The following is a 27,963-nucleotide window of genomic DNA, read 5'->3' as shown; positions in this document are numbered from 1 at the left end:
CCAGAAAAACCAGGTCCAAGGACAGCTTACACCAGTACAGTGCAGAGACAGCTGTGTTGGGGCGTGCTTATAATCGGAACGTTTGGTTCTCTTCGACACGCCGATTGAAGTAGGTAATTCTTATACTGATTTTGTTCTGATCGAAGACTAAAACTGGTGAAACATTTTCTTGAAGTACCGTTGACTATCGAATTTGAGCCCGGTAGTAGATATAACGCGGATGTGGTTTTCAAGTTTGGGAACATGTACGCTTCAATTTGCAAGGTAGCAGAAGCGATGGCCTCACAAAGATACCATTCATGTATCAAGATCAAACGTCTTTTGTCATCCTTCCCTTAGAGTCGAAACTTTCTCAAAAGATATTGTCTTTCACGATTTGTGTTGTGTTCCACATTTGAGACAAGGTCGCATATAGCCTTCAGCGAAGTAGTCAAGGACACAGCATTTTGATAATGCATGTATTCTCACAAGGCCTGTTTGGGAAAAACGTCGCCAGACGACAGCGATGTTAACGTTGTTTTTCTTTTGTCGGCTTTCTTCTCAACAAACACTGAAAGACCAAAGGTTTTAGTATTTTATGAAGTGATATTTCTTATGTGTATGACAGTTGTGTGTCTGCTTGGTACAGGTCGTATATCTAGAGGCGCGGGCCGTCTCCATGCAATGACCCTCTAGTCATGCAGCGCTACCATCATTATTGTCAAAATACTATTTTTCGATAAACAAGAATCGAATATGTACATGTATATTTTGAATGCAAATGACAGCTATGTGCATGGACTTGGTTTATTTACCTGCCTTATCAGCATAGTCAGTGGTCACAAACACGACGTACTTATGTATAATAAGATCAGGAAAAAATCCGTGCGATGTTAGGGCGCGTGCAATGTTAGGGCGCCCCTCGTTATCTGTAATAATACTGCTTTTTCAAACACACAGGTTGTATCGAGTTTATATCGGCAAAACGGCACATTAGAGTTTAGATACTACGGGTGTAGTATGATTTCTCAGCTGGCCTGAACAACTTCCAAAGCTCATAGAGGCGTCAGTCATAAAGCGGTATGTTCATATTCCTTTTTTCCAGTACAAGTATTTCATACAGGTCACTGATATAAATGAAATTGAATGCAGTTACCTTTCAGTCAATGTAGATGTATGTCCTCAAAATGGTGCAGATTCAATTTTACGGAAGGTTCAATTTTCCATGATGAAGACATTGTCTCATTTTCAATCGGCGGCTATTCATCAAATCAATTTTGAATGATGGTCTTGATGTATTGTATGTGTAAAAGTCCCTTCCTTTGGTAGAATTGCATGTTTACATTTCATTATGTATTATACACATGACTTCCGCGTAAATACACAATCTATGAATGGTCATGCACATCTTTAACTTGCTTACATGTCACAAGCATGAAATCCCCACTAGGGAAATATGGCACTTTCGTCTTGATTATGCAAATAAGACCATGAATTGCATAATTTGTATCCGTCAATGTCTTGCCTGCCGTACGTTACTACTAGTATATCAGACAAAGTCCTAATATATATGTAATACAACACGGGGTATTCTGTATCACCCGAGGTACCAGCCCGAATGCGGGTAGGATCTCCCGTAGGCCGGAGGGTGATCCGACCCGCGGGAGGGCTAATGTGTTGTATTTTATTTATGTCATACCCACCCGAGAGAACACATATATTGATGCGGAATGCGCCAAAAGTTGAGGAAGTTTTGGGTCCTCGAACACAAAACTGTAACAACATTGATTCCAACCTCCGAATCCGGTATTCGAATTTTCGGCGGCGGCGCAACCGGCGCGCTCGAAATGCATTCGAAATATTCTATGGAAGCCCGTGTGATACAACTCCCGAACCCTATGTGTTACGGGAAATTATCACATAGGTAGATGGCGTCGACCAATCAGAAGCCACCATTGCCCACAATAAGTGGTCTGTTATCACGCCATAACACACCACTTATTGACGTCATGTCAGAACACAACCGTTCCATTTTGTAGAGGGGGTATCTTTTTGATGAATCTTTTTCTTAACCTTGTTTAAAAAATCTTTATAACCGTTGCATTTTGTAGAGGGGGTATCTATTTGATGGATATTTTTCTTAACCTTGTTTAAAAAAATCTTCAATGTCTTAGAATTCCTAAAAATTTCCTTAGAATACATGAAAATGGGAAAACAAATTCAAAATTCCCAAAAATGTTCCGCGTGTTCCATTTGCTGTTGGCCTAAGAAACCACGTTCTATCTAAGGTTCCGCGCGTTCCATTTCCTGCTGGCCAAAGAACCTGTGTTCTATTCAGGTTACCTGAGGTCATGTTGAAGGGAGATTCTTCAATGATATGAGTTAGAGGCATGCTAGCTCATTAAATCACTAGTAAGGGATTTAAAGATTCTGTTATAGTGATTTAATGAGTTAGAGGCATGCTAGCTCATTAAATCACTAGTAAGGGTTTTAAAGATTCTGTTATAGTGATTTAATGTGTTATAGGCATGCTAGCTCATTAAATCACTAGTAAGGGATTGAAAGATTCTGTTATAGTGATTTAATGAGTTAGAGGCATGCTAGCTCATTAAATCACTAGTAAGGGATTTAAAGATTCTGTTATAGTGATTTAATGAGTTAGAGGCATGCTAGCTCATTTAATCACTAGTAAGGGATGTAAAGATTCTGTTATAGTGATTTAATGAGTTAGAGGCATGCTAGCTCATTAAATCACTAGTAAGGGATTTAAAGATTCTGTTATAGTGATTTAATGAGTTAGAGGCATGCTAGCTCATTTAATCACTAGTAAGGGATTTAAAGATTCTGTTATAGTGATTTAATGAGTTAGAGGCATGCTAGCTCATTTAATCACTAGTAAGGGATGTAAAGATTCTGTTATAGTGATTTAATGAGTTAGAGGCATGCTAGCTCATTTAATCACTAGTAAGGGATGTAAAGATTCTGTTATAGTGATTTAATGAGTTAGAGGCATGCTAGCTCATTAAATCACTAGTAAGGGATTTAAAGATTCTGTTATAGTGATTTAATGAGTTAAAGGCATGCTAGCTCATTAAATCACTAGTAAGGGATTTAATATTCTTTCTAGTAATTTAATGAGTTGGGATGCGCTGCCAATTGTTAACACAGGTAAATGCGGTTAACACGTGAATTGACTGAAATACTTTTCTGAACTAAACAAATGTGCTAAATAGCTAGAGCTAGCTGGAAGAACAATTTATGTCACGCCTGGGCCTGATACGGGTGTTCCGGACCGTTTGATAATTAAGGGTTAATGACCCACCCCGAGGTGTATATGGTGTCATAACGCCTGGCCATGTGCTATAACCACCGAATAAAACCACCGAGTGAGCGAAGCGAACGAGGTGGTTTTATGAGGTGGTTATAGCACATGACCAGGCGTTACGACACCATATACACCGAGGAAGAGGCGGGTCATTAACGTTATTATCATATAGCTTATCCAAACTGACGCATATAAGAGTAGACAATTTCTGCTTGACGCATAGATCCCTTATACTATTAAGAATGCATTTCAGAATTCACATTTGTCCTTTTTTAACAGAAGATGATGAAGAATATGTACAACTGTTGCCTGCTTTATTCATTTCAACCACACAGGATAGGAGAGCTCTAGCTATTTAGCACATTTGTTTAGTTCAGAAAAGTATTTCAGTCAATTCACGTGTTAACCGCATTTACCTGTGTTAACAATTGGCAGCGCATCCCAACTCATTAAATTACTAGAAAGAATATTAAATCCCTTACTAGTGATTTAATGAGCTAGCATGCCTTTAACTCATTAAATCACTATAACAGAATCTTTAAATCCCTTACTAGTGATTTAATGAGCTAGCATGCCTCTAACTCATTAAATCACTATAACAGAATCTTTACATCCCTTACTAGTGATTAAATGAGCTAGCATGCCTCTAACTCATTAAATCACTATAACAGAATCTTTACATCCCTTACTAGTGATTAAATGAGCTAGCATGCCTCTAACTCATTAAATCACTATAACAGAATCTTTAAATCCCTTACTAGTGATTAAATGAGCTAGCATGCCTCTAACTCATTAAATCACTATAACAGAATCTTTAAATCCCTTACTAGTGATTTAATGAGCTAGCATGCCTCTAACTCATTAAATCACTATAACAGAATCTTTACATCCCTTACTAGTGATTAAATGAGCTAGCATGCCTCTAACTCATTAAATCACTATAACAGAATCTTTAAATCCCTTACTAGTGATTTAATGAGCTAGCATGCCTCTAACTCATTAAATCACTATAACAGAATCTTTCAATCCCTTACTAGTGATTTAATGAGCTAGCATGCCTATAACACATTAAATCACTATAACAGAATCTTTAAAACCCTTACTAGTGATTTAATGAGCTAGCATGCCTCTAACTCATTAAATCACTATAACAGAATCTTTAAATCCCTTACTAGTGATTTAATGAGCTAGCATGCCTCTAACTCATAAAATCACTAGTAAGGAATCATTTAAATCCATTACTAGTGATTAAATGAGCTAGCATGCTTCTAACTCATAAAATCACTAGTAAGAGATTTTTCAATTCTCTTATAGTGATTTAATGTGCTAAACCCTGTACGGCTGGGCCAGCTGAAAGTATTACACGGTCGTCGTCGCCACGGACCAGATTCAATTACACCTCACAGCCCTGAGCTGCCATATGGGCCTCATGTGTTACCATTGGTACGCACGAGAGGAGGCCCAAACGTGTCCATCACGTAAGTCTGGGAATGTACTAACGATACGGTTATCTATTACCAAGGAGCCATATCGCTGCTAGTCAAAGCATAATCTGAACAAGTGCAACTACACTCTTTACATTACCGTTTCTTTCTTTTCCCACTGGTAAGTAACAGAAAGAGGACGTTTTGAGGCGGTTTACCTGGGTTTTTGAACTTCTTTTCTTTCAAGTCTCACGAACGAGGCCGCCCTCGCCCCGACCCCCGCTACGTACTTCTGCGATCGGCTCATATCGTTGACCAGTTATGACCTCACTCGACAAGAAAACGAAAATACACTACTGCATGTAAAACAAATAGATGAATAGTAACTGTTAACTTGAGATTTACATACACTATTACTTCAGTCTACGTTAAATCCATTACACACGGGACAATTTTCCAGTGGATAACGTTCAATGTGGTTGAAATAAAGTTTACAGCTGATATATTCGGAGAAGTTTGTTTAAGTTCTAATCAACCAAGACTTCAGCATACCCGAATGACATTGATATTCTTCCCTTACTGCTCTAGTTGAAAAATGTTGGCTTTCTTGTAAACAGGATTACGTTCCAACATCTGTTCCTAGACAACGGTGTACTGACTTCTTATCCTGGTTTGCCATCTCATCTCATGTTGCGTTAAATCGAACCGTTAATCATGTCACTTGTGGAGGAGACACGACAGACATGTGTTTTGCTTACTTTTGCGATCAGCTGATGTCCTTCATCTGTGTCGCCCGCACTAGTATGACGACATCCCTTGTGTGTCATATCATATTGAGAACACCGGCAAATTTAAGCCTATTTTCACCCATATTGCGGATTGTACCCTGACGAGTATTTGTGTACGGCACTTATAAAAACAGCATATGGGATTGTAAGGAAGGCGGGGATGTTAGCGTTCCTTCTGTAATGGATCTTGCTGGCGGGGTGACGAAGAAGATGACGAGACGACGGAAGACGTATCGTTAGTACATTCCCTGGAGACTTACGTGATGGACACGTTTGGGCCTCCTCTCGTGCGTACCAATGGTAACACATGAGGCCCATATGGCAGCTCAGGGCTGTGAGGTGTAATTGAATCTGGTCCGTGGCGACGACGACCGTGTAATACTTTCAGCTGGCCCAGCCGCACAGGGTTTAGCACATTAAATCACTATAAGAGAATTGAAAAATCTCTTACTAGTGATTTTATGAGTTAGAAGCATGCTAGCTCATTAAATCACTAGTAGGGGATACAAATAATCTCTTACTAGTGATTTTATGAGTTAGAAGCATGCTAGCTCATTATATCACTAGTAGGGGATTCAAATAATCTCTAACTAGTGATTTTATGAGTTAGAAGCATGCTAGCTCATTAAATCACTTGTAGGGGATTTAAATAATTTCTTACTAGTGATTTTATGAGTTAGAGGCATGCTAGCTCATTAAATCAGTTATAAGGGATTTAGAAATGTTCTTACTAGTGATTTAATAAGTTAGAGGCATGTTTATTTAGCCGGTACTCTCCAAGCAGATGTTGGTGGGGGGGAAATTGTGACCATTTTATCATATGCCCGACCCCGTTTTTCGTCCGCTACCCGCTGATGGGGAGAGCGGACAAGAATTGAAGAAACGGGGCATAAGATAAAGGGGTCACAATCTTCCCACCAACCTCTGCTTGGAGAGTAGGTAACGGGGGCGAGGCGCTCTCGATCGGGAGACATGATAAGAAAGAAAAGAAGTTCAAAAACCCAGGTAAACCGCCTCAAAACGTCCTCTTTCTGTTACTTACCAGTGGGAAAAGAAAGAAACGGTAATGTAAAGAGTGTAGTTGCACTTGTTCAGATTATGCTTTGACTAGCAGCGATATGGCTCCTTGGTAATAGATAACCGTATCGTTAGTACATTCCCAGACTTACGTGATGGACACGTTTGGGCCTCCTCTCGTGCGTACCAATGGTAACACATGAGGCCCATATGGCAGCTCAGGGCTGTGAGGTGTAATTGAATCTGGTCCGTGGCGACGACGACCGTGTAATACTTTCAGCTGGCCCAGCCGTACAGGGTTTAGCACATTAAATCACTATAAGAGAATTGAAAAATCTCTTACTAGTGATTTTATGAGTTAGAAGCATGCTAGCTCATTAAATCACTAGTAATGGATTTAAATGATTCCTTACTAGTGATTTTATGAGTTAGAGGCATGCTAGCTCATTAAATCACTAGTAAAGGATTTAAATAATTCCTTACTAGTGATTTAATGAGTTAGAGGCATGCTAGCTCATTTAATCACTAGTAAGGGATTTAAATGATTCCTTACTAGTGATTTTATGAGTTAGAGGCATGCTAGCTCATTAAATCACTAGTAAGGGATTTAGATAACCTCTTACTAGTGATTTTATGAGTTAGAGGCATGCTAGCTCATTAAATCACTAGAAAGGGATTTAATTATTCCTTTAGTAGTGATTTTATGAGTTAGAGGCATGCTAGCTCATTGAATCACTAGAAAGGGATTTAAATAATCTCTTACTAGTGATTTTATGAGTTAGAGGCATGCTAGCTCATTAAATCACTAGTAATGGATTTAAATGATTCCTTACTAGTGATTTAATGAGTTAGAGGTATGCTAGCTCATTAAATCACTAGTAAGGGATTTAAATAATCTCTTACTAGTGATTTTATGAGTTAGAGGCATGCTAGCTCATTAAATCACTAGTAAGGGATTTAAAAATTTATTACTAGTGATTACTGAGAGTTACTCTTACAAAAAATCACTAGCACAACTTTTTTACTTACTTCGTGTTTTGGCATGTTTTACTAATACTAACTAAATAAATGTGTTAAATAATCAAGTCTTTCCAGCTTTGTGTTCTATGTTGGGTAATAGCGCTAGGTTTGACACGGAAGTAGATGGGATCATGGTATTTATCGGTCGGTCAGAAACCTCCATGCAAACAGTAAAACAGAAGGTTAGCAATAATATTAATGTTGTTATTTACAATATTTACCTTCGATTTTGATTGTGTTGTTGATCATTACTAAATTCAATTAGCACTATGCTTTTACAAGTCTGTCTATATCAGAAAGTTCCTTAAAATCTAATTTAAAAAAAGCAGCACCCTCCTATGTAGAGGTTACGTTAAAAAATTGGACCAATGGGAACCTTGGGAGAACAGGTCTTATATGGAGATTATTGACCCGCAAAATGGGGTCAATATGGGAAAACAATGACCCCTGAATAGAGCCTTCTGATTGGTCAACGGTATCTGGCTATATGATAATTTACATCAAATTCAAACAATACATTTTAAACAACAGCTATCGTTGCTAATCTACATCAAATGTAAACAATACAACGTTAACCCTATTCAGACGGGGGGGGGGTGTTTGGGGCCCGCGCCAACTTTGATGACGCATAACTCCTAAACGGCTTCTGCTAGAGGCGCCAACCTTGGTGACTTTTCAGTTTCACTTTCAACCTAAAATTTAGTTGGCAATAATTTCATTTTAATTATATGATTTTTATGATTTTTTGTGTTGTCATGGCAACGGTTTTCTCGGCGACTGTTTCACGGCGAACTTAAAACCACCGCGAACATTTTTCTCCAAGTGGGGTCGTGTGGCGTAACGGCAGGATTTCCGAAGGGGTTCCGGGTTCGAATCTCCTGCTGCCACCGATGCTGCCTTTGGGAAAAAAGCCACTTAACGATTTTCCCCACTCCACCCAAGTGTAAAAATCGGGTACATTATGTGTGGGGGTCACAACATCAGCAATAGCTGCCTGTGTCCCACGTGTATTGCACTGTTGCAATTCCAATAAATCCAATCCAATCCGCGAACTTAAAATCACCGCGAACACTCCATTTTCGACTTAGCGCGAAATAAACACCACGCGAACTTAAATGTATTTACAGTATTACGTCATCATGACACCAAAGTTGTCATATTTTACATAAATTACTTATACACCATCCTCTACAAATAAGTAGTTCAAAAGCACCCCCCCTCCCGTCCCAGGATGACCAAAAAAGCCCGGTCTGAATAGGGTTAAACAACAGCTATCCTTGCTGATTTACATCAAATGTAAACAATACAACGTTAAACAACAGCTATCCTTGCTAATCTACATTAGATGCAAGCGCCTTAACGTTAACAACAGCTATTAGATCGTTAAAGAACAGCTATCGGTAAAAATTAGAAATAAGGTACTATGTTAACGTTATGTTACAGAACGCTTTAGAATACGAATAAGTCAAACATGATCTGAAATAATGTTCGAGTACCTTAGCTCATATCATGTATTGCTTACAGCAGTAGAAATACACATGGGTAACAATGGTTAATCTTACTGTACATGAAATTTGTTATCAAAATATTGTTCATATAAAAAGTTGTGTACACGCGTCTAATTTTTATAAGTCTATAATTATTGAAAATTATCATATAGCCAGATAACGTTGACCAATTAGAACTCCCTATTCCATATCAGTTATGACGCCCTACGTCATAGAACTGGCACAAGTGGTGAACAGGAAGTCAGATACAATAATAAAGGCCGTTCCATTATGTAGGAGGAGAGTTCTCTTTTTGTTAACATTTGTAGCACATTTGTTTGTTCTTAAAACTTTTAAACGAAATCTTTTGAAAATGAGTGACCAAATCATTTCAATACAAGTCAAAGTTAAACAGAACTGAAAACAGAATAATTTACATCCCCACTGTAAGTGGCACCGTCCACAATCTTTATATAGTCAGATGATGTTGACCAATCAGAAGGAGTTACACATGCACCAGCAGAAGGGAATGCTTGGAAAAAGATTTGACATGCCAATATTGCAATGTTACGAAATATTGTCTGGAAATGTTGGTGTTAAAATGAGGACATAGTCTTTAATCTTCTTATGTACCAAAAGCTGATGTGTTATGCCGAAGGGCGGTTATACCGACTACATGTACAATGTATATAGAAAAAGACAGATACAGAAAAGGACCAATGTGCAAATTTCCAACTATATTTCTTTAAAAGATTTACAAAAGTATTTCCAAGTACAATGTTAGTTCAAAATCATCTATGTGCTATGAAGGGATTTGTATTTTTTACATGGGTCATTTTGGATAGGCTATATGATATCCGAACGTAAAGTAGCCGCCTATTCTTCGGTGTATATGGTGTCATAAGGCCTGGCCTTCGCTCACTCGGTGGTTTTATTTAGTAGTTATAGCAAATGACCAGGCCTTATAACACCATATACACCATGAGATGGGTCATTAGCGCTAGATTATTTCATTCCCAGTCGAAATTATATAATATACTTTGATATCATTGATTGGCAGCCTTTATCCCTTCGTAAACGTGACTGACAACATTTTAATCGCTCGTCCTGCCAGCTTGTCTCCCGGACCGCCGCCATGGCGGTTCCTGAGGAGGATTCCATCGCCATTGTTGGTCTGTGGTGCCGGTTTCCGCATGCCGACAGCCCGGACGACTTCTGGAAAGTCTTGATTAACGGGGAGGACTGTATGGAGGTATGACAGAACTTTTATTACCCTCGCCGAGAAGGTTGTGTTTTGCACAGCGTCCGTGTGTGTGTGTGTGTGTGTCCGTCTGTAAACAGTATAACTCGAGAACGCCTGAATGAATTGTCTTTATTCTTGGTATGTGGGTAGGTCTTCTTGAGACCTCAAAATGATTAGATTTTGGGGCCCCTAGTGGCTTGCTACGGTACTACAGCGGAACAACATATCTCGTGCTCTGGATACTATGGTCATAATTTTTTAGTGGCAGTTAACTTTTGGGAGGGAGAGTAAGTTGTGTAGGTTAGGGTCCCTAGCGGCTTTTTAAACTTCAGGAGCCGATTTCGTTTCAAACTTTAAAAGGGAATAACTCAAGAAGGGGTTGACGGATCGCCATGATATTTGGTATGTAGATAGCTTAAATGTGCCCTAAGCGATTTCAGGGGGTAAAACTGGAAATATTTTGGAAAAAGCAATCTATAATATGAAATTGACATTTACTTCCCCATATTGGCACATTTGCATCATTATTTCATACTTTTGGCCTGTGGATTGTACCTGTAGATGTTCTGATCTTTTCATTGGGACATTCCTTAATCCAACTGAAAATTACATATCTGCATTGTACATTCATTCGAGTAAGTTCACTTCAACACAGTAAAATATTTTCAACCAAACTGTTAAACAGATCAATAGTTTGGGAGATGGACCGAATATAGTTTGATGATGATAGTCATTTCAATCGATTGAAAATCAGTGTTGTCAATGAATTAAGATACAATGTAAGATTATTAAAGTGCATCAAAAATTGATTTTAAGTGATAAAAGGATATTACTTATGACACTTGGTGCAACAAATGCAACATGTTTTAGCATATACGTATAACATTGAACCTGACGTATCCCTCTTTACACAATAAATAGCGCGGTGAGCTCCCGGCATCTTGTCACTTGCGTTTCGTTTTTAGATTTAAAAAAAAAATTCGCCATTTCAACCGGGGGTGTCCCTGTGGTGTAGTGGTCTGCCCCTCTGCTACTCTACCACATCTGGTTCAAAGTACTTGGACCAGAAGGACTGGGGTTCAAGCCCCAGGTAGGATACTTCTGGACAAGAGGCGCATTGAGTCATACCAAAGACTGAATAAAAATGGTACATACTTATGAAACAGTATGGAAGTTAAACACACTCCACTGCCAGTGGACTAGCCCCCTGCTGCAGTGATTGCACCACAGTGTGGCCCCAGGGCTATGAAACGGAGATGGGCACCGCCTATACATCAATTATGGTGTGGGAGGATTTTAACTAAAACTGTCGGTGGTGAAGAGGCGCTAGGACGTCACTGGGACGGCGCTAGGGCGGTACGCTGGCGTTTGTGAACGCCACTGCGGCGGTAGCCATTCGCACGCTGCCGCCGCAGTGAGAGGGGGCTTTCACTCCCAATGTTAACTTTTATTAGACTATTTGTAATGATTGTACATTTCTGTTGCTAGCATTGACATTTGTCATACACGGTCTGACCGATATATGATAGTGCCAGGTGTTTTTGATGTGTGTGTGCGCGAGAGTGTGTTTTTGTAACGTTACATATGCGCATGTATGTTTGTGTTAATGAAGGACAGTGACGGTTCAGAAAGGCTGACAACGATTATAATGTACGTTGTTGTCCTAGGAGCTTTATTTCTACACAGAACCATGCTGAGGGTTTTGCCGTACTACTATTCATAACCCATGTAATAACTGTTGTAGTGGTACACAGCTGTCCGGATACGACAGTTACAGTGTTACAATGTGTTTCTGCACAACTATGCATCTGTTCTAAGGACCTGATAATAAGACGTTATTCTCCTTCAGGAGATCCCGCCTGACCGCTGGAGCCAGGACGCCTGGTACAGTTCAGACAAGAACATGCCCGGGAAAATATTCGTGCAGAGGGCGGGATTCGTCCAAGGGTAGCTTTCTGATTTTAAGTATGTAATCTTGGGTGTTTGGGGAGCGACTCAACAAAGGTATCTGGACATTCAAAGCTTGGCATCAATTAGGAAACTTTCGGTGACTAGTGTAAACCACTTAAGCTCTGATGCTTGTATGTTTGTAAGTATGTTTAAGTACATGTGTGTGTGTATGTGGATGTATGTGTGTGTGTGTGTGTGTTTAAGTAATTATATAACTGAGCGGGGTGTCTATTTATGTATTTGTGCGCGCATGTGTTTGTATATGTGCGTGCGAGTGTGTATGTGCGTTTGTGTACATGTGTGTGTTTTTGCGCATGATAGAGCGTTTATGTACGTGTCTGTATGTGTGATGGCGCACATGTGTATTCATATGTGCGTGATTGTGTGTGCTTGTGCGTTTGTATAAGCGAGTGTGTATGTGCTCGTATATGTGTGCGTGTGTGCTTGTATGTCTGTGCGTGTGTGCGTTCATATATATGTGTATGTGTTTGTGTGCAAGAATATGTGCGGGTGAGAGGTGCACGCATGTGTATGCGTGTGTGTGCTTGTGAATTTATATGTGTGTTATGTGTACTTGTTGATTAGACAGTAGGGGTGATTTTGGTAGAGAAGACCATTATCTAGAATAAATTATGTTAAATTCAATTTTCTTGCTTTGTCATGAGCGTATTTTTGTTTCCAACCTTCATTTAACCTTGAAAGTATACAATATACACTCATTCGGCCGAGGCCGTTTTTCAAGAGTTCAAGGGAGGAGGTCAGGGGTCCTTTTAACAATTCATGCAATACAAGGCTGCCAATTAACTGTGCCAATAGGCAATTGACCCAACTATCCGTGACATCGCCAGTGATCCTGTGTTGAAGTGACTTGATTTGATTTGATTGGCTGTTACCGTAACTTTGTCGAAGGCCAGGGTTAATGCCATATCGTGAGCTCGGGATTGGTGTGTGTCAAAAGTAAGGATGGTTTTTAGCAGGTGTCATTGGTGTAAGTTAATTGTTTTCTGTATGCCTTTAATATGTGCCAACATGCAGAAATAGGAATTGATATGAAAAATAACAAATTTCGTAATACTTAATTACGGGAACTACACGTTGTATGACATGATACATGAAATGTTTAACAGTTTTGTCATTAAGAGATGACCGATTACAAACTTTACAGATACAAGCTGTTCGATCCTAGCCTGTTCGGATTGAGGGACGAGGAGGCATCACGGATGGACCCCCAGCAGCGCTTCATGTTGGAGTGTTCGTACAAGGCGTTTGAAAATGCCGGCATCACCATGGAAGAACTGCATGGCAGCAACACCGGTGTCTTTGTTGGTCAGTATAAACTATTACATTGTCGATGGTTCTTGAATATGGACATTGGTTTTCCCTCTTCTTACTTACCTCTAACTATCAACTTGCACGGTTTGTCCTTTATGACTTCTTACTCTATGTGGTCAACAAATTCGTCGTAAATATTGGCAAATTTGGACGCAACTTAATGTCCACATACATGTGTTAAGATGACGTGCTGACGAAACTGTTATAAGCATGTTTTCCCCCCGGATTTTGCGTATATTGAGTGAAGAGGGAAAACGTTTCTAAAAGTGTTCCTTTCAATAGGCTTAATGAACACTGAGTATCTGCTGGATGGTGACATAGACCTGACACAAATGACGAGCCACGCGATCACCGGGACAGCCTCCTCTCTGGTGGCGGCACGGGTCTCCTACACCTTCAACCTGACCGGCCCGGCCCTCACCGTGGACACCGCCTGCTCGTCAGGACTGTACGCCGTGCATCTCGGGTGCCAAGCTATCAATACAGGTACTCACCTTTTCACTTGATGAAAACGTCAAGGTAAGCTTTTGTTTGCAGTTGCTGTGCGTCGGCATTCAGGATAACAGAAAAAAGTAATGAACTCATTCTTTTTCGTCTTGGTCCGTTAAAGGCTTGGTTTCTTCTTTTTGAGATTCAAGGTGGACTTTTGTGCCTTCAGGCTTAGTCTTTTCCGTCTGAGACTACAGGGGTTTCTATCTTTTGTTGTCAATGTCACTTCGTCAATAGATAATTATCACACTTACAGCAGACGTGTCACAAAACGCCAATGAAAAATGGTGCATGAATATATTTCAATTAATGACACCGTTTGCACAATTCTTCATGTTTGTTACCCATAAAGGCATCGTGTTGGCGTAACGGTTAGGGTGTTTGGCCCAAACCCCAGAGGTCCTGGGTTAGAAAAACCTGCATGCCACTAATGATAAACCTTTGGGAAAGGCACTTTAAACGTCATTGCTCACTCCGACCAGGTGCAAGAAAATGGGTACCTGACTTCGGTTGGGGAGCTAAAAGGCGGTTAAAGGAGAAGGATGGGCTCCGCCTTCCAATAACGTGCCCTGGACACAGTGGATAACACAAGAGTTCGTAGACCTCATATCTCCATGAACTATTCTGTTTATGCAAATGACTTAAACATTTACATACATGTAATATATGCTTGGTCATAAACACCTTTAACAAACTTACACATGTCGCAATATTGACAGTCCTTTTATTTACCACTTAGATGAATCATAGCGCTTTTGCATTGATTATGCAAATTAGGAATGTATTTGCATAATTGGTATCTGTTGATGCTCCACTTGCCATAAACTACATATGTTACATGTATTTGAGCCTTGTAATTGAAAACACTGCAAATATAGATTTTCCTCATTAATTCTGGCTTCACAACACACCCCCCCCCCCCACATGCCAAATTTCATCGTAATCCATCAAGAGGTTGAGTTATGCTGATTACAGTTGTCCGGAAACACACACACACACACACACACACACACACACACACACACACACACACACACACACACACACACACACACACACACACACACACACTGTCAGACACACCCAAAACTATATCTATCCATTTTTCATGGAGATAACAACCCAATGCCCCTACGGTCTCAAACAGGTTATGGTAATACATGTACTTAATTTACCCATGGAACGAGAAAGAAGTGTCGCCTTATGCACATGAATCATTTCAGGAGACTGCTCCATGGCTGTCTGTGGGGGTGTGAGTTTCATCCTCCGGCCGAACATGTTCGTGTCTCTGTGCCGAGCGGGCATGGCTTCTCCCGAAGGACGGTGCAAACCCTTCTCGGCTGCGGCTGACGGCTACGCCCGCGGGGAGGGATGTGGGGTCGTTGTGCTGAAAAAGCTCAGCAAGGTAAGAAAATAAGTTACAAGCACCAACATTAAATAGTATATTAGTTAAAAACTCAACATTTGCTAGCAGATGCTGTACATATATTTCCCTCGCTGTGTTTTCTTATATAATTCCCTGGGCAACTTAGCGCTACCAGTTATCGTGCGCTATCAATTATCGTCCACTTTGGGTCATGTCCACATGTCGAGGTGTATTATGCTAAACCCAGTTCTCATGAGCAATTAAGAACAGCATTATACTAAGTCATGACCCCCTTTTATTCAAAGCAATGAATTAGGTTTACGTCCAGCGACATAACAAAATAGACTCCTGAACCAGTAACAGCAAGTCACCTGGAAGCGTCATGCATGACGTATTTCATACGTAATTCTGCACCGCGTACTTCATTATGTTTTTCTAACTCACACGATAGCTAGTATCTTTCAAAAGTAGCTGACGTTAAACTTTTTTTTAAAATCCAAACTATCTATGTTGATTCGAGGTTTGAAACTCTTACTAGTTTTAGGAAGGTTTGATACAAGCCAGCGACCCCCTCACCTAGGCTACATTTTCGCACGTCATGCGTTTATCACGTGAACTTCACGTGTCGCTCAGCGTTGTTGAAATTAACTGCGCAACATTATCAATTCTCGTCAAGCAAGCGGTGGGAAAAACATGGTGACTTTACTATCATTTGTCTCTAGACCACTTTGGACAATTTATGTGCATTTTGTAAATCTACGTTCTTCAAGTAGAGCGCTAGAAAGAATGATAATGGGTAACCCTAGTACATGCACAATTCTTCATCATAGACCTCAGTATAAATACATGCTAGCACGGCGTTAAACAGGCGAAGACTACAGTTAAATCTAACAGACTATGCATTTTTTTCTTAAGAAGAGCTGATATTTCCTACAATGGGTTAGATATTTGGCTCTGTACGCGCGGTTTTAAGATAAATGAGGTTTGGACGATAATTGGCAGCGCTACGTTAACATCAACAATCCTCGAATTCTTCACTGTGTATGGAAGTTACTCGTGTGTACCGATTTGTAATCTAACAAACTTTAAGATAGCATGAAAGTTCATCTGTGTTGGTAGAATTCATTATTAACTAAGATTAAACTTTTCATCCAACACTGTAAAGAAGATTGGGAGTTACCCAAATTTTCGGTTGACACCAGGACAAGTCAACCGAAAATTTGGGAAAGTCCCAATCTTCTTTACAGTGTTGGATGAAAAGTTTAATCTTAGTTAATAAACTTTAAGATAATCTAAGTCCAAAACATCTATAAGTAATGTGTTGAATACGGCATTAAGCTAACTACCAATTTTCAGTTTTAATGCTTTTAATGAAATGAAAGAGAAGCTCTTGATCTACAATTTGTTGGTGAAACTGACCAAAACCCTTAAACATAACCAACAATAGACTATTCTACAATTTTAGCGCAGTTATGTTTGTGCTTCACGTAGTGTCACTCAATATGGCACAGAAGACCCAAATGAACATTTTTCCAAAACAATTTTTTAAACAAAAATGCTTTATCAGAAGTAACTGCAAATGTCGTAGCAGGTACAATGTGAGGCAACGCTTTGTACAAGACTGCTAGCCAATTAAACTGCACTAATTCATGATAATCTACGCGTAGATTCCATGTTGACCATCAACTCCTCCCCTAAAAAAAATGAATGACTAAACAGCTTAGGCAAATGACCCCCTCTAGTTTTATGACAAAGTCCGCGTCATTTTTCTCAAACAGGAACAGGGCGACTCCCTTTAGAAATAGCTTGAACGACAGGTGTATATTCCAGAACAAGAAACATCCGAGAAGACTTTTTGTTGGGAGATATAATTAGCACCATTTCTCGTTGAGTGAAAGATTAAGTGCTCTGCTGGTATCATCAGCAAAGCAGCTGCGACAGCTAAATATAGGGAGTGCAGAGTCATCGGTATATGATGACAACTAACTAACAGCTCCTTCGTCGACAAAAAGGAAAGCACCTTTCAATATGTACATTCCTCTAGGCTCTAGAAAACAACGATCACATCTGGGGCGTTATTCACACGGGAGTGAACCAGGACGGCCGCACCACCATACCCATCACTGCCCCATCACAGTCACAGCAAGAGAAACTACTCCGCAACATCTTCGAGCACTACAGGTTCGACCCTCACCACATTGACTACATCGAAGCACACGGAACAGGCACACCGGTCGGGGATCCAGTGGAAGCCAACAGTCTAGGCAACGTCATAGGCAAGGCCAGAAAGGCTGACGACGACCCCGTGCTTCTAGGGTCTGTCAAGGGCAATATCGGCCACCTGGAGTCCGCCGCAGGGCTGGCCGGACTCATCAAGGTTTTGTTGATGATGAAGCACAAAAAGATCGTGCCCAACGTGCACTTCGACAGACCTAACCCAAACATCGACTTTGATTGTCTACGACTGTACGTACCAACAGAGGTACTGGATTGGACACTGCGGGGGAAGGACAGAAGATTAGCATGCGTAAACTCCTTTGGGTTTGGAGGATCGAATTCCCATGCCCTCGTCGAGCATTTCCCCCAATACGATGACGACTCTCCAGACAGCACTAACAAAGAACAAGGAAAGATGCACATTGTAGCCGTATCTGCAAGGAAAAGGGAATCTTTGAAGCTATCAGTGGAGGATCTGATCACATGCTTGGAGCAAAACCCTGACACATCTATTGAAAGGCTCGCCTACACATCAACAGTGAGGAGAACACACCACAATTTCAGGTTAGCGGTGTCAGGTGGCTCTGTTGAGGACATAAAGCAATCTTTAGAGAATGCTGTTGCCGGCATAGAGGGAGCAGTACGTACCAGGACAATCAGACGGAAGAGTGGTCGTGGGGATGGCTCCGAGCTTGACAAACGTGTTATTTTTGTCTTCAGCGGACAAGGAACGCTGTGGGAGGGCGTGTGTCTAGACCTGATGGACAAAGAGCCTGTATTCAAGAAAAAGCTGACTGAAGTCGATGGCCTGCTTCGCCCATACGTTGAGTGGTCTCTACTTGACAAGTTGTCAAACAAAGAAGAGTTTCACGTCCCTATTGTAGCACAAGCCATTATTTTCGCCACACAGGTTGCGCTGTTCGCCCTTTGGCAGTCGTGGGGCATCACACCAGATACCATTCTCGGTCATTCAGTGGGCGAAGTGGCTGCAGCACATTGTTCAGGCTCCTTATCACTACCGGAGGCCGTACGTGTCATCTACCACAGGGGACGTTTGCAAAATGAGGTCACCGGCGGGAAGATGTTGGTTGTCGGAAATCTCCCAGTGAAGAAGGTGATTGACATGTGTAGTAATGTCTCAGGGAAAGTTGGCCTGGCTGCCGAAAACAGTGCCTCGTCCTGCACACTGTCGGGTGATGATGATGCAGTAGACGAGCTGCATGCAATTCTGAGAAAGACAAACGAAAACGACTTGACCGGCCAACTGTTTTTGAGAGAGCTGGATGTGCAAGCAGCCTACCATAGCCACCGAATGGAGCCCATCCGCAAGGAATTAGAATCGGTGCTGAGATGTCTATGTGGACAGCCGCCTACTGTAGAGACGTACTCAACTGTTACAGGGAAGAGAGCGACGAGGACGGACTTTGTGACCGGCGAATACTGGGAGAGAAACGTCAGACAGCCGGTGATGTTCAGAAGTGCAATGTCAGAAGCCCTACATCCTCAAAAACAAAACATCGTTGTGGAAGTCGGACCCAAAGCTGCTCTTAGGAGCAACATCAAGCAAATTGCATCTGAGGTGATGTTGACCTACGTGGCGTCCATCAAGCCGAACCAGGAGCACCCATCTATCCTGCGTAGTCTTTGCGATTTGTATCAAGCCGGCTTAATGCCGACCTGGGACGCTTTCTTCGTTAAAGGAATGTACACTCCAACAGACGTGCCGCGTTACCAGTTTGATCGAAAATCACTGTGGTTCGAAACAGAGAAAGCTGTAGCTCGGCGCCAAGGCCGTGACCTCGGCAGCGGCTTCACTCACCCGTTCTTAGTACATGTATCTGCAAGTCCTCCGTTGTACAAGTGCTCCATAAGCAAGCAGAGGACCCCTTACTTGTATGATCATGTGTTGGACGACACTGTTGTTGTTCCCGGCGCCCACTACTTTGAACTAGGATTAGCAGCGTGCATAGAAGTCATAACACCCCGGCAACCAGTATCAAACTGTAGCACAAGGGTGGAGTTCCTTACGCCAGTTACCGTGGGTGCTCAGGGAGGAACGGTTGATATCAGTATAGTCCTCGAACACGACGAAGATTTACGACAAGTCCATTTCGAGGAGAGGACGGAGCGAGCGCTGCATGCGAGAGGCACAGTGACCTACGGTCAAGAGAAGCAACAGACCATCGGTAGTTTGGACGTGGATGATGTACAGCATCGCTGCAATAACACCATAAGCCACGATGACCTGTACAGCAAGATAGAAACAACAGGTTTCTACTACGGACCGACGCTCAGCCGACTGCATGAATGTCGTTACGGAGATGGACCTGGTGGGAGTGAGGCCTTTGCCCTCATCGATGTTCATGACATAGTGGCAAACGAGATGCACAGCTGCTGTATCCATCCTGCTATACATGACTGTTTGCTGCAGGCACACTTTCTACTAGGAATGGACATCTTACAAAAAGCAGCAGGTCGTCGAGTGAGCTTTCTCCCAGTTTCTATTGAAAGTGCTGTGGTCGCCAAACCGCCCGAACAACAGATGTGGGTATATGTCAAACAAACCAGAAGAACCGCTGGAACCATGACATCAAACGGGGTGATAGTTGGAACCGATGGGCAGGTTATACTTGAGCTAAGAGGATTGACCGTCAGGTTCTGGAAAGAAGGAAGCTCGTGTAGTTTTGAGGATATGATCTACACCACAAGATGGACAGGGCATCCATCTGACTGGAAGGGGAAGATCGGGCCTGAGCTGATCACCAAAACGTGCCAACTCAAGTGTCTCGTCCTTGAGGATGAGTGTGGAATCATGGATCATATCAAGCCGCTAGTCAGCTCGGAATCTGTCTTCATTCCTCTTCGGGACATCAATGGGATTGATTATGTGAATGACGAACAGGCACTACAAAAGATGCTTCGAGCTAGCAATGTCAATCTTGCAGACGTTGATGTTGTTCTTCACTGCTGTGGCGTTAGTCTATTAGATGCACAGACGACAGACACGGAGTCTCTGGATGCCCGTGTTCAACTGGCCTGCGCAAGTCTTAGGCAGCTTATCAAGATGGCTATAGCCAATGGAGAGACAGTTCCTCTGAAAATCGTTACGCGCAACGTCCAGTTCTCCATGTGGCAGGAGATGCCCTCGTCCCTCTTGAACGACAAGAGCTCCGTCAGTCTGTTAGACTTAGCCGGGACACCTTTATGGGGCCTTGTCCGTTGCGCCATCAGAGAGGCTGCCTACCCATCCTTACAGCTTGTTGAGTTGTCGACAGGAGATCATCGGGAAGCTCATACGCTTCTGCATGAACTAGTTGCTGGAGAGTTGAATAGTTACACCGAAATAATGTTTGTACAAAGTTCAAAATACTTCTTGGAGATCCAGTCCTCTACGTTGCATGCTGAAACAGCGATTCATCGCACCAATCGTGGCGAAATTGGGTGCAGACTGAAGATCCAAACAACCGACACAATGAAGCCCTCCAAACTCCACGCCGTATACGAAGGCAATCTTGAACAAAAGCTTGCTGGAGCTGACAACAGCGTTATTGTAAACGTCCAACAGTTCCATGTGCATCCGGAGAGCTTGTATCCAGTAACGCGAGAAGCGGAAGACGGAATGGTGGTGCACTGGTCAGCTTATAACAATCAGGACTGGGACCTACTTGGTTTGGACTTCGTAGGAACAGTGACCAAGGCACCCGAGAAGTGCAAACTTCGAGTCGGAGATTTTGTTGTTGGCATCTACCCCGCTGTGGCTTCATCGGTGGTGTCACTCCCCGCGTCAGTAGTTCACAAGCTGGCAGACCTGCCAGTTTTGCGTGACAGACCTTGTCTATCGTATTTTGTATTAGCATGGGAGATTTTGGTGAACCAACTACACATCAAGCCAAAGCAGCGGGTTGTTGTGGTAGATGGGCAAACGGAATCAGTCATGATCAAGACAAAAGTGATTGCAGCCGTGGCTAGTGCATTAAGGGCAACCTGCGAAATTATGACATCGACAGATGGACACACAGGAACAATGGAGAAAGCGTACGATGTTGGAATCGTCGTTGGAAGCCGAAAGCTGTTGAGATCTCAGCTAGCAGGTGTGATTGCTTCCAACGGACGCGTAGTGTACATTTGTGGGCAGATGTCAGATCAAGAACGCAGCGGAACGAAGTCCCTGTGGATCAGATCAGACGTAATGATCATGGAGATAAACACAGGTGCAGTGTTTCAAGAGGCAAACCTGACGGTCATCATGCCGAAAGTGTTCAAGTGGCTTTCTCACAGCCTGCCCCAGCACACCAGGATAACCATGCCAGTCACCAACGCGCACCTTCTTCCGTCCCTTTTGCACAAAGGGGAGGCCGAGAATGACGGAAATGCCGCCGGCGAGTCCCTGCATGTCTTGCGTCTTGATGGACCAGATCTCCCTGTTATCTGCACAAGGCAGACACTCTTCCGGAAAGATGCTTCCTACATTATTGTCGGTGGTCTCACCGGTTTGGGGTTCCTGACGGTCAGATTCCTTGCTGAGAGAGGTGCCGGCCACATAGCAATCATGTCCAGGAGTCAGCCCAAACAGGACGTCGCTGCAGAGCTCAAGGCGTTAGAAGACACGCTCGGAACAAAAATCTTATGTCTACAAGCCGATGTCTCGTCTTACGACAGCGTCAACTGCGCACTTGTCGAGCTCCAAACCTCACTTCCCAGCATTCCACTGAAGGGTGTTTTTCACAGTGCTGTCGTCATTAGTGACGGCGTTCTGATCAATCAGGTCCACGCTCAGTTCCAGAGGGGTATGGGTGCCAAAGTGTCAGGGACCTGGAACTTACATCTTGCCACACGACATCTCAATCTGGACTATTTTGTCGGCTTCTCTTCTGTTTCATCCGTTCTGGGTAATGGCGGACAAACAAGCTATGGGGCTGCAAACGCTGTCCTAGATGGCATTGTGCACCTGCGTCGCCAGCTGGGACTAAGCGGCCAGGTTATCAACTGGGGTGCTTTGCAGCTCGGCTTGTTGGAAAGAGACACAAAAGTTGCCAAGTTTCTGGAGCAGATTGGAATTCATCCAATTGACAAGGACAGTATCTGCAAGAGCTTAGAGACTTGCCTGGTCGCCAACCCTTCACAGCTTTCAGTGGTGCATCTTGATCGACCAAAGTTTAGACAGTTTTTACAGGGGCTCCCTGACTTCAAGAGGCTTGAATTGGTTCTAGGGGGACCTGCGGAGTCAAACCCAGACGACGACGCTCTGATGACAAGTGTTACTGTCGGCAACTTGAGTAAGATGGACAAACGAGCTCAACAAAAGTCACTCGGGGACTTCACACGTCTCGTCTTTGCCAAGCTTTTAAGCGCAGAGGACGAGACTGTACACATGTACACATCAATTGTCAATTTGGGAATGGACTCACAACTGGCACTCAACGCTCAAAGCATATTCAAGAAACAGCTTAATGTGGACGTACCAGTTGTCGTCTTGCTAAGTCAAGAGTCAACGGTTCAGTCGATCAGCGACTTAGTCTACAACCAGCTCAATGAGATAATGCCAGAAAGTGGCCCCATCGCGCCACCAAGACGACATAGAAACCGGCCTACGAAATTTCGATCAAAGCGGATGATATCATTTAACGATCGGGATGGATATCAGGAAATACTCCCAACGGAAGATGTCTTAAAGTCTGTTGGTCACCTCCATAAACTCTTTGAGAAGCAAGTCTTCAGGACGCCTTCACACACGGCTATCATTACAAGTAACGACATTGTCAGCTATAGTCAGCTGAATCAATCGGTGCAGCATCTGGCCACTGCACTTGTAGAATTGAAACATGGGGGTCGAAACGCACAAGTGATGAACACGGGTGGTTTTAGTGCAATGTCTATATCTGCTGTTTCGATGACCTTGATCGCAGCTATGCGGTTCAAGTCCACCCTGAAGGGCACTCACGAGAACGTTGGTGTCTGTCTGTCCTCTTCTGAAGAGGCACCCTGCGTCATCCTTGCAATCTGGAAAGCCGGCTACACTTTCGTTCCTCTTTGTCTTCGGGAGGAAGCAGAACAGCTACAGCAGTTTGTCCGAAGTTGTGACCTACAAGTCATCGTCGTGGATCAAGAAACAAGGTCCAATCTATTGACAAAGCTTGGATTCTTCAGCGGCCACATTGTCACTGTACCTTTGGTACAAATCGGTATGGACGGGAACGGGTGCACGACTTTGCCACTGCTGCCAGCACGGAAAGCATTTGTCATGAGAGACATTCACTCCAACAAGCAAGGCACTGTGTCCGGTAACCATGTCGGCTTGCTCAACCGTCTAACGTGGATGTGGGACAATCTACCTGTCCGAGCAAATGACGTAGGCTGTCTTGCATCACCAATCACGTCAATAGAAGCGTTGTACGAAATGTTCATGTCCCTTCTAGTCGGTTCTCCTCTGCTCATCCTTCCTGAGTCCACAGTCAATAACCCAGTGAAGTTACTGTCCGCCCTGGAGAAGCACCGAGTCACCCGGGTGGGAGGGATCCGCAGTGAGGTGTGGGATGACATCTTACAACAGGTGCAGTCTCAGTCTGGGCACGATCTTCACCTGACTCATCTTCTCCAGCCAGTACCGGCGGCTGATAAAAGCTTATCCTCTCGTCTACAAATGGTTCTACCTGACACCCAACTGACCGTGATGCTCAGTAGCCTCCATGCATACTCGGCTGTGTTGTACACACAAGACCTGCAAGAGAACCATCTAAACGACGACAATATTCCGAGTTTAGCTCTTGTTCACAAGACAGCAGCGCACATATTGGATGAGCAGGGGAGGTGCCTAGGACCCAACCAAGTAGGCGAACTGTTCATCTCGGCACCGGGACTGCTGAACACAGATAGAGTTGTGACGGAGCAGGATGGGGGGGCGGGGACTGGTGACGATGTGGTCGGCACAGGGCTGCAGGCGTGGTGGAGAGAGGACGGGACGATCCAACTGCAGGGGGAGTCACAGCTAACCAATAAGGCACCATCTGACGGACTGGAATCCGTCATTCAGGCAGACTACGAGCGGTGCATGATGGAAATGAAAAGAGGTAGGCATAACCACTAAAAAAACTAAGTTAAACTAAATAAATGAACTAGATGAAAAAGATCATCAGTTCCTAGTTAGAACCCACTGAAACATTGATTTACCCAAACCCTCTACAAAATACACGTTGGTTGCAATTCCGTCCATTTTAGTTCAAAATGTACATAAACGTTTGGGATGCACCCCCAACAAACACTGGCTTAATCAAAGTACGTCATTTGTACGTGTCGTTGTTCACGTCTTACGAAACATTGTCGACTCTGTCATGGCGCCATGGAGACCGTAAAAATGTATCCTGTGAAGAATGGAAAAAAAATTTTGGATCACTATATATACGTGTCCATAAGTAGCTACAGCTTCACTGTACTGATGGATATTGTCTTTTACAGTAGGAAAATGGTCCCCACAAAGATGGCCACATTTTCTGCATTCTTTTCTTGCACAGGAGCGTCATTCATAAAGAAGACGGCGAAGAATGCTGAACACAAGCGGTTTGTGCGCCTGCATCTTGACCCCTCCAACCCAACACATGCCACCATTTCCTGGGGACCATCCAAGCAGCTGCAGACGGGATCACTGCCTGTTCGGGGAATAACCGGAACCCACACAGGTAAGGCAACCCTTCATCATCTGGTCATCCTACGTTAACTAATCCTCGCACACCAGGCTGAGAAAAACTGTATACTGTGAAATGGGAGAGGGTACGTTTACTACATATTTTCCTTGAAAGCTATCATGATTTCCATAACTATCAGTATGTGGGGGAGGGGTGCGCATGCATATGCCATACCTTATTGCACAATTACGAACGCTCCGCATGTTCCTACCACAGTGGAATCTACCTTAGTCGTGTCCACCGCCAGGAGAACGTACTACTTTAAGACTACTGATGTGGAGACATTAGAGCTGTGGACAGACGGGCTGCAGCATCTCCAAGCAATGATGCTGGTAGACACCGCACCTGAACTCACCTAACTGGTTAAGCACAAAGAGTGGAGAGGGTTGTGCTTTCAAGGACTTGACAGATCAAATTTTAAACATTCACGAATATGTTTTGTCTAAAATATGTATTCACACATACGAAAACAACATTCTTTCCTTCAGGGAAGAACAAGTAACCCCCGTCAAAATGGAGATATCCTTTTCAACGTATCTGTATGTCTATCTGTCTGTTCTGTTTGAGTTTCAGGATATATACCAGCAATAGTAATAAGCAGGAAGCTCTGGATGGATTATGCTGATGTTCGGTACGTTGTTAGGTCTTACGAAGGCGATGCTCAAGGTTGATTTTGGACACTTTGTCGGCTTATTTAAATCTTGGTCTTTGAAAGTGAATAACTGAAGATAGGAACGACGGAATTAGGGCAAAGGAAAGTACACAATGAGATACAAATTATGCTGAATCGGACTAACTTTGTATAATTAATGAGAAACATACCAGTGTGTTCCATATGTATATCTATTTATTTCGATTTACCACATTTGTGGAAGGATTGACATAACAGGTGAACTATCACCTTTTCAAGATGTCATCCCAGACCGGACTGTAAGGTTTGGACCATCGCACACCGGGGCATGCCCCTACTCTTTTTCGAAAGGTGTGGTGGGTTCTTTAACGTGCGCGGGGTGTGGCTCTCCCCAAACACGGGACCTCCATTTAACGTCCTATCCGAGGGACGTTCCTAACCCTAGATGAGCTAGTTACTCATTTACATCTAAGTGAAGTGAGGAAAGTCGTGTTAAGTGCCTTTCCCAAGGGCACAACGTCGGGGCGCAAGTCCGGACATGTCTCTGGGCACACCGGGATACGAACCGGGGTCCCATTGTTTGATAGCCGAGTGATCTACCACTGCGCCACACACCATATTGTCATGGGTATGCTACAGTCTTGACTTTTGAGTGGCTGATAGCTTTTGACGTCATGAAGGAGTATTGCAGTTGATTTTGCACGGGCCTCTTTTGTTAAAAGAGGATTGCTGAAGAAAGGAAGAAAAGATCCCCTTAATTCTGGACATGCTGGTACCTTAGATAAAGATGTACTCATCTAGATGCAAATCATGCAAATTAGGACCTATTTTGCAGAAAATTCTGTAATCTTAGTGTTTTTTTCCCCAGGATAATAATTTGTCGTTGTGTTTGTTAATTTTGGTGTATATCCGTCGTGTTCCGTAGATTGGCATGATGTGAGTGGGAAGGTTAAATTTGCCGGAGTGGGTAGTTGATAGAAAGGCTATCAATTCACTGGGAGGTATTGTTTTGGGTCTGTCTAATTGTCTGTGGCTCCGCGATTTGCCATATATTTTAGTTTCATTTAACACTGTAATGCGGGAATTGTATTTTTGGGCCTGATTTAGTTTGGTTCTTGGATTATTGTAAGGAATTAATGTGGTAGACGGGAAAATGAAGATGTACAAGTCAGAGCTTTTATGAACAGCTGGTATTCTGGTATAAAGTAGACTATGTCATAATGATTTCTCAATCGATTAATGAGACAAGATGAATGAAAATAGGCTAGATATTTCAGAGAAATGAGGTCTCTGGTTTTGAAAAGGTTCCATTTGTTCTGAATTCAGTCTCTGGTAATGGTTATGGTGGTAATGTCTTAATATGGTCTCGTTTTAAGTGACTATTAAACAAAAGATTGATAAACTAAACTATACTAAACTAAACTAATCTAAACTAAACTAAGCCAAACTGACAAAAATTGTTTTCACCCTCCGCTTTCATTAAGCTTTCTTTGACAGAGACAACACTCTTTAACATCTAAGCTAAGAGCAGTTGTTTCCTAATCCTACACCATCTTGCATTGTTCCAGCATCGCTTGACCTATGATAGCAAATTGATAAAGGCCCTATAACAACTGGCTATTTTGTAGCAATTGTAAATACGCACTCTAAGTTACGTTGGGATTATATAGCTAAGAATAGAATAGAACAGCACGAGCACAATGCTGCCTTTTTCTGTGACAACTTTCAGATGAATACTGCTTATAAAATTTTTGCACACACATCACTTATTGATGAATGTAGCTTCGTACATGCACGTCGAAATAACAGAATGGCAAAGGAAGATTTCAGATTATATTGCCACAAGAAAGTACTCATTGTCATGGAGTCTTCATGTCCGAGATGCTGATCAACTTGTGAGGTACATATGGAAAACATTGGTTCCATACATCAAAGGGAAGTCATAGCTTTTATAAGTAACTCGTATTCTAGTTCTATAGCATAGTTATATGTGTGTTTTAAAGGCAGCGTCTAAAA

The 27,963-nt window shown here is 42.7% G+C and overlaps 1 protein-coding gene across 1 annotated transcript; it reads left to right on the top strand.

Annotated features, from left to right (window-relative positions):
- Positions 1-13: 13 nt before the first annotated feature.
- LOC136435770 (mycocerosic acid synthase-like polyketide synthase) lies at positions 14-27,963 on the top strand. Its single transcript, XM_066429484.1, has 10 exons — positions 14-109; positions 940-1,059; positions 10,155-10,292; positions 12,133-12,230; positions 13,399-13,559; positions 13,848-14,051; positions 15,278-15,459; positions 17,465-24,704; positions 25,146-25,310; positions 25,533-27,963. Exons 3-10 carry the CDS (start codon positions 10,176-10,178, stop codon positions 25,673-25,675), a joined length of 8,310 nt encoding a protein of 2,769 aa, XP_066285581.1. The 5' UTR covers positions 14-109; positions 940-1,059; positions 10,155-10,175; the 3' UTR covers positions 25,676-27,963.

The sequence above is a fragment of the Branchiostoma lanceolatum genome, chromosome 5 (genome assembly GCF_035083965.1).
Source record: "Branchiostoma lanceolatum isolate klBraLanc5 chromosome 5, klBraLanc5.hap2, whole genome shotgun sequence".
In the NCBI taxonomy this organism is placed as follows: domain Eukaryota; kingdom Metazoa; phylum Chordata; class Leptocardii; order Amphioxiformes; family Branchiostomatidae; genus Branchiostoma; species Branchiostoma lanceolatum.
This window is presented reverse-complemented; position numbering and strand designations above follow the sequence as displayed.

Coding starts and splice junctions, on each gene's coding strand:
- LOC136435770 (XM_066429484.1), top strand. CDS start 10,176: ATGGCGGTTCCTGAGGAGGATTCCATCGCCATTGTTGGTCTGTGGTGC. Junction 10,293..12,132: donor ACGGGGAGGACTGTATGGAG/GTATGACAGAAC, acceptor ATTCTCCTTCAG/GAGATCCCGCCTGACCGCTG. Junction 24,705..25,145: donor CATGATGGAAATGAAAAGAG/GTAGGCATAACC, acceptor TTTCTTGCACAG/GAGCGTCATTCATAAAGAAG.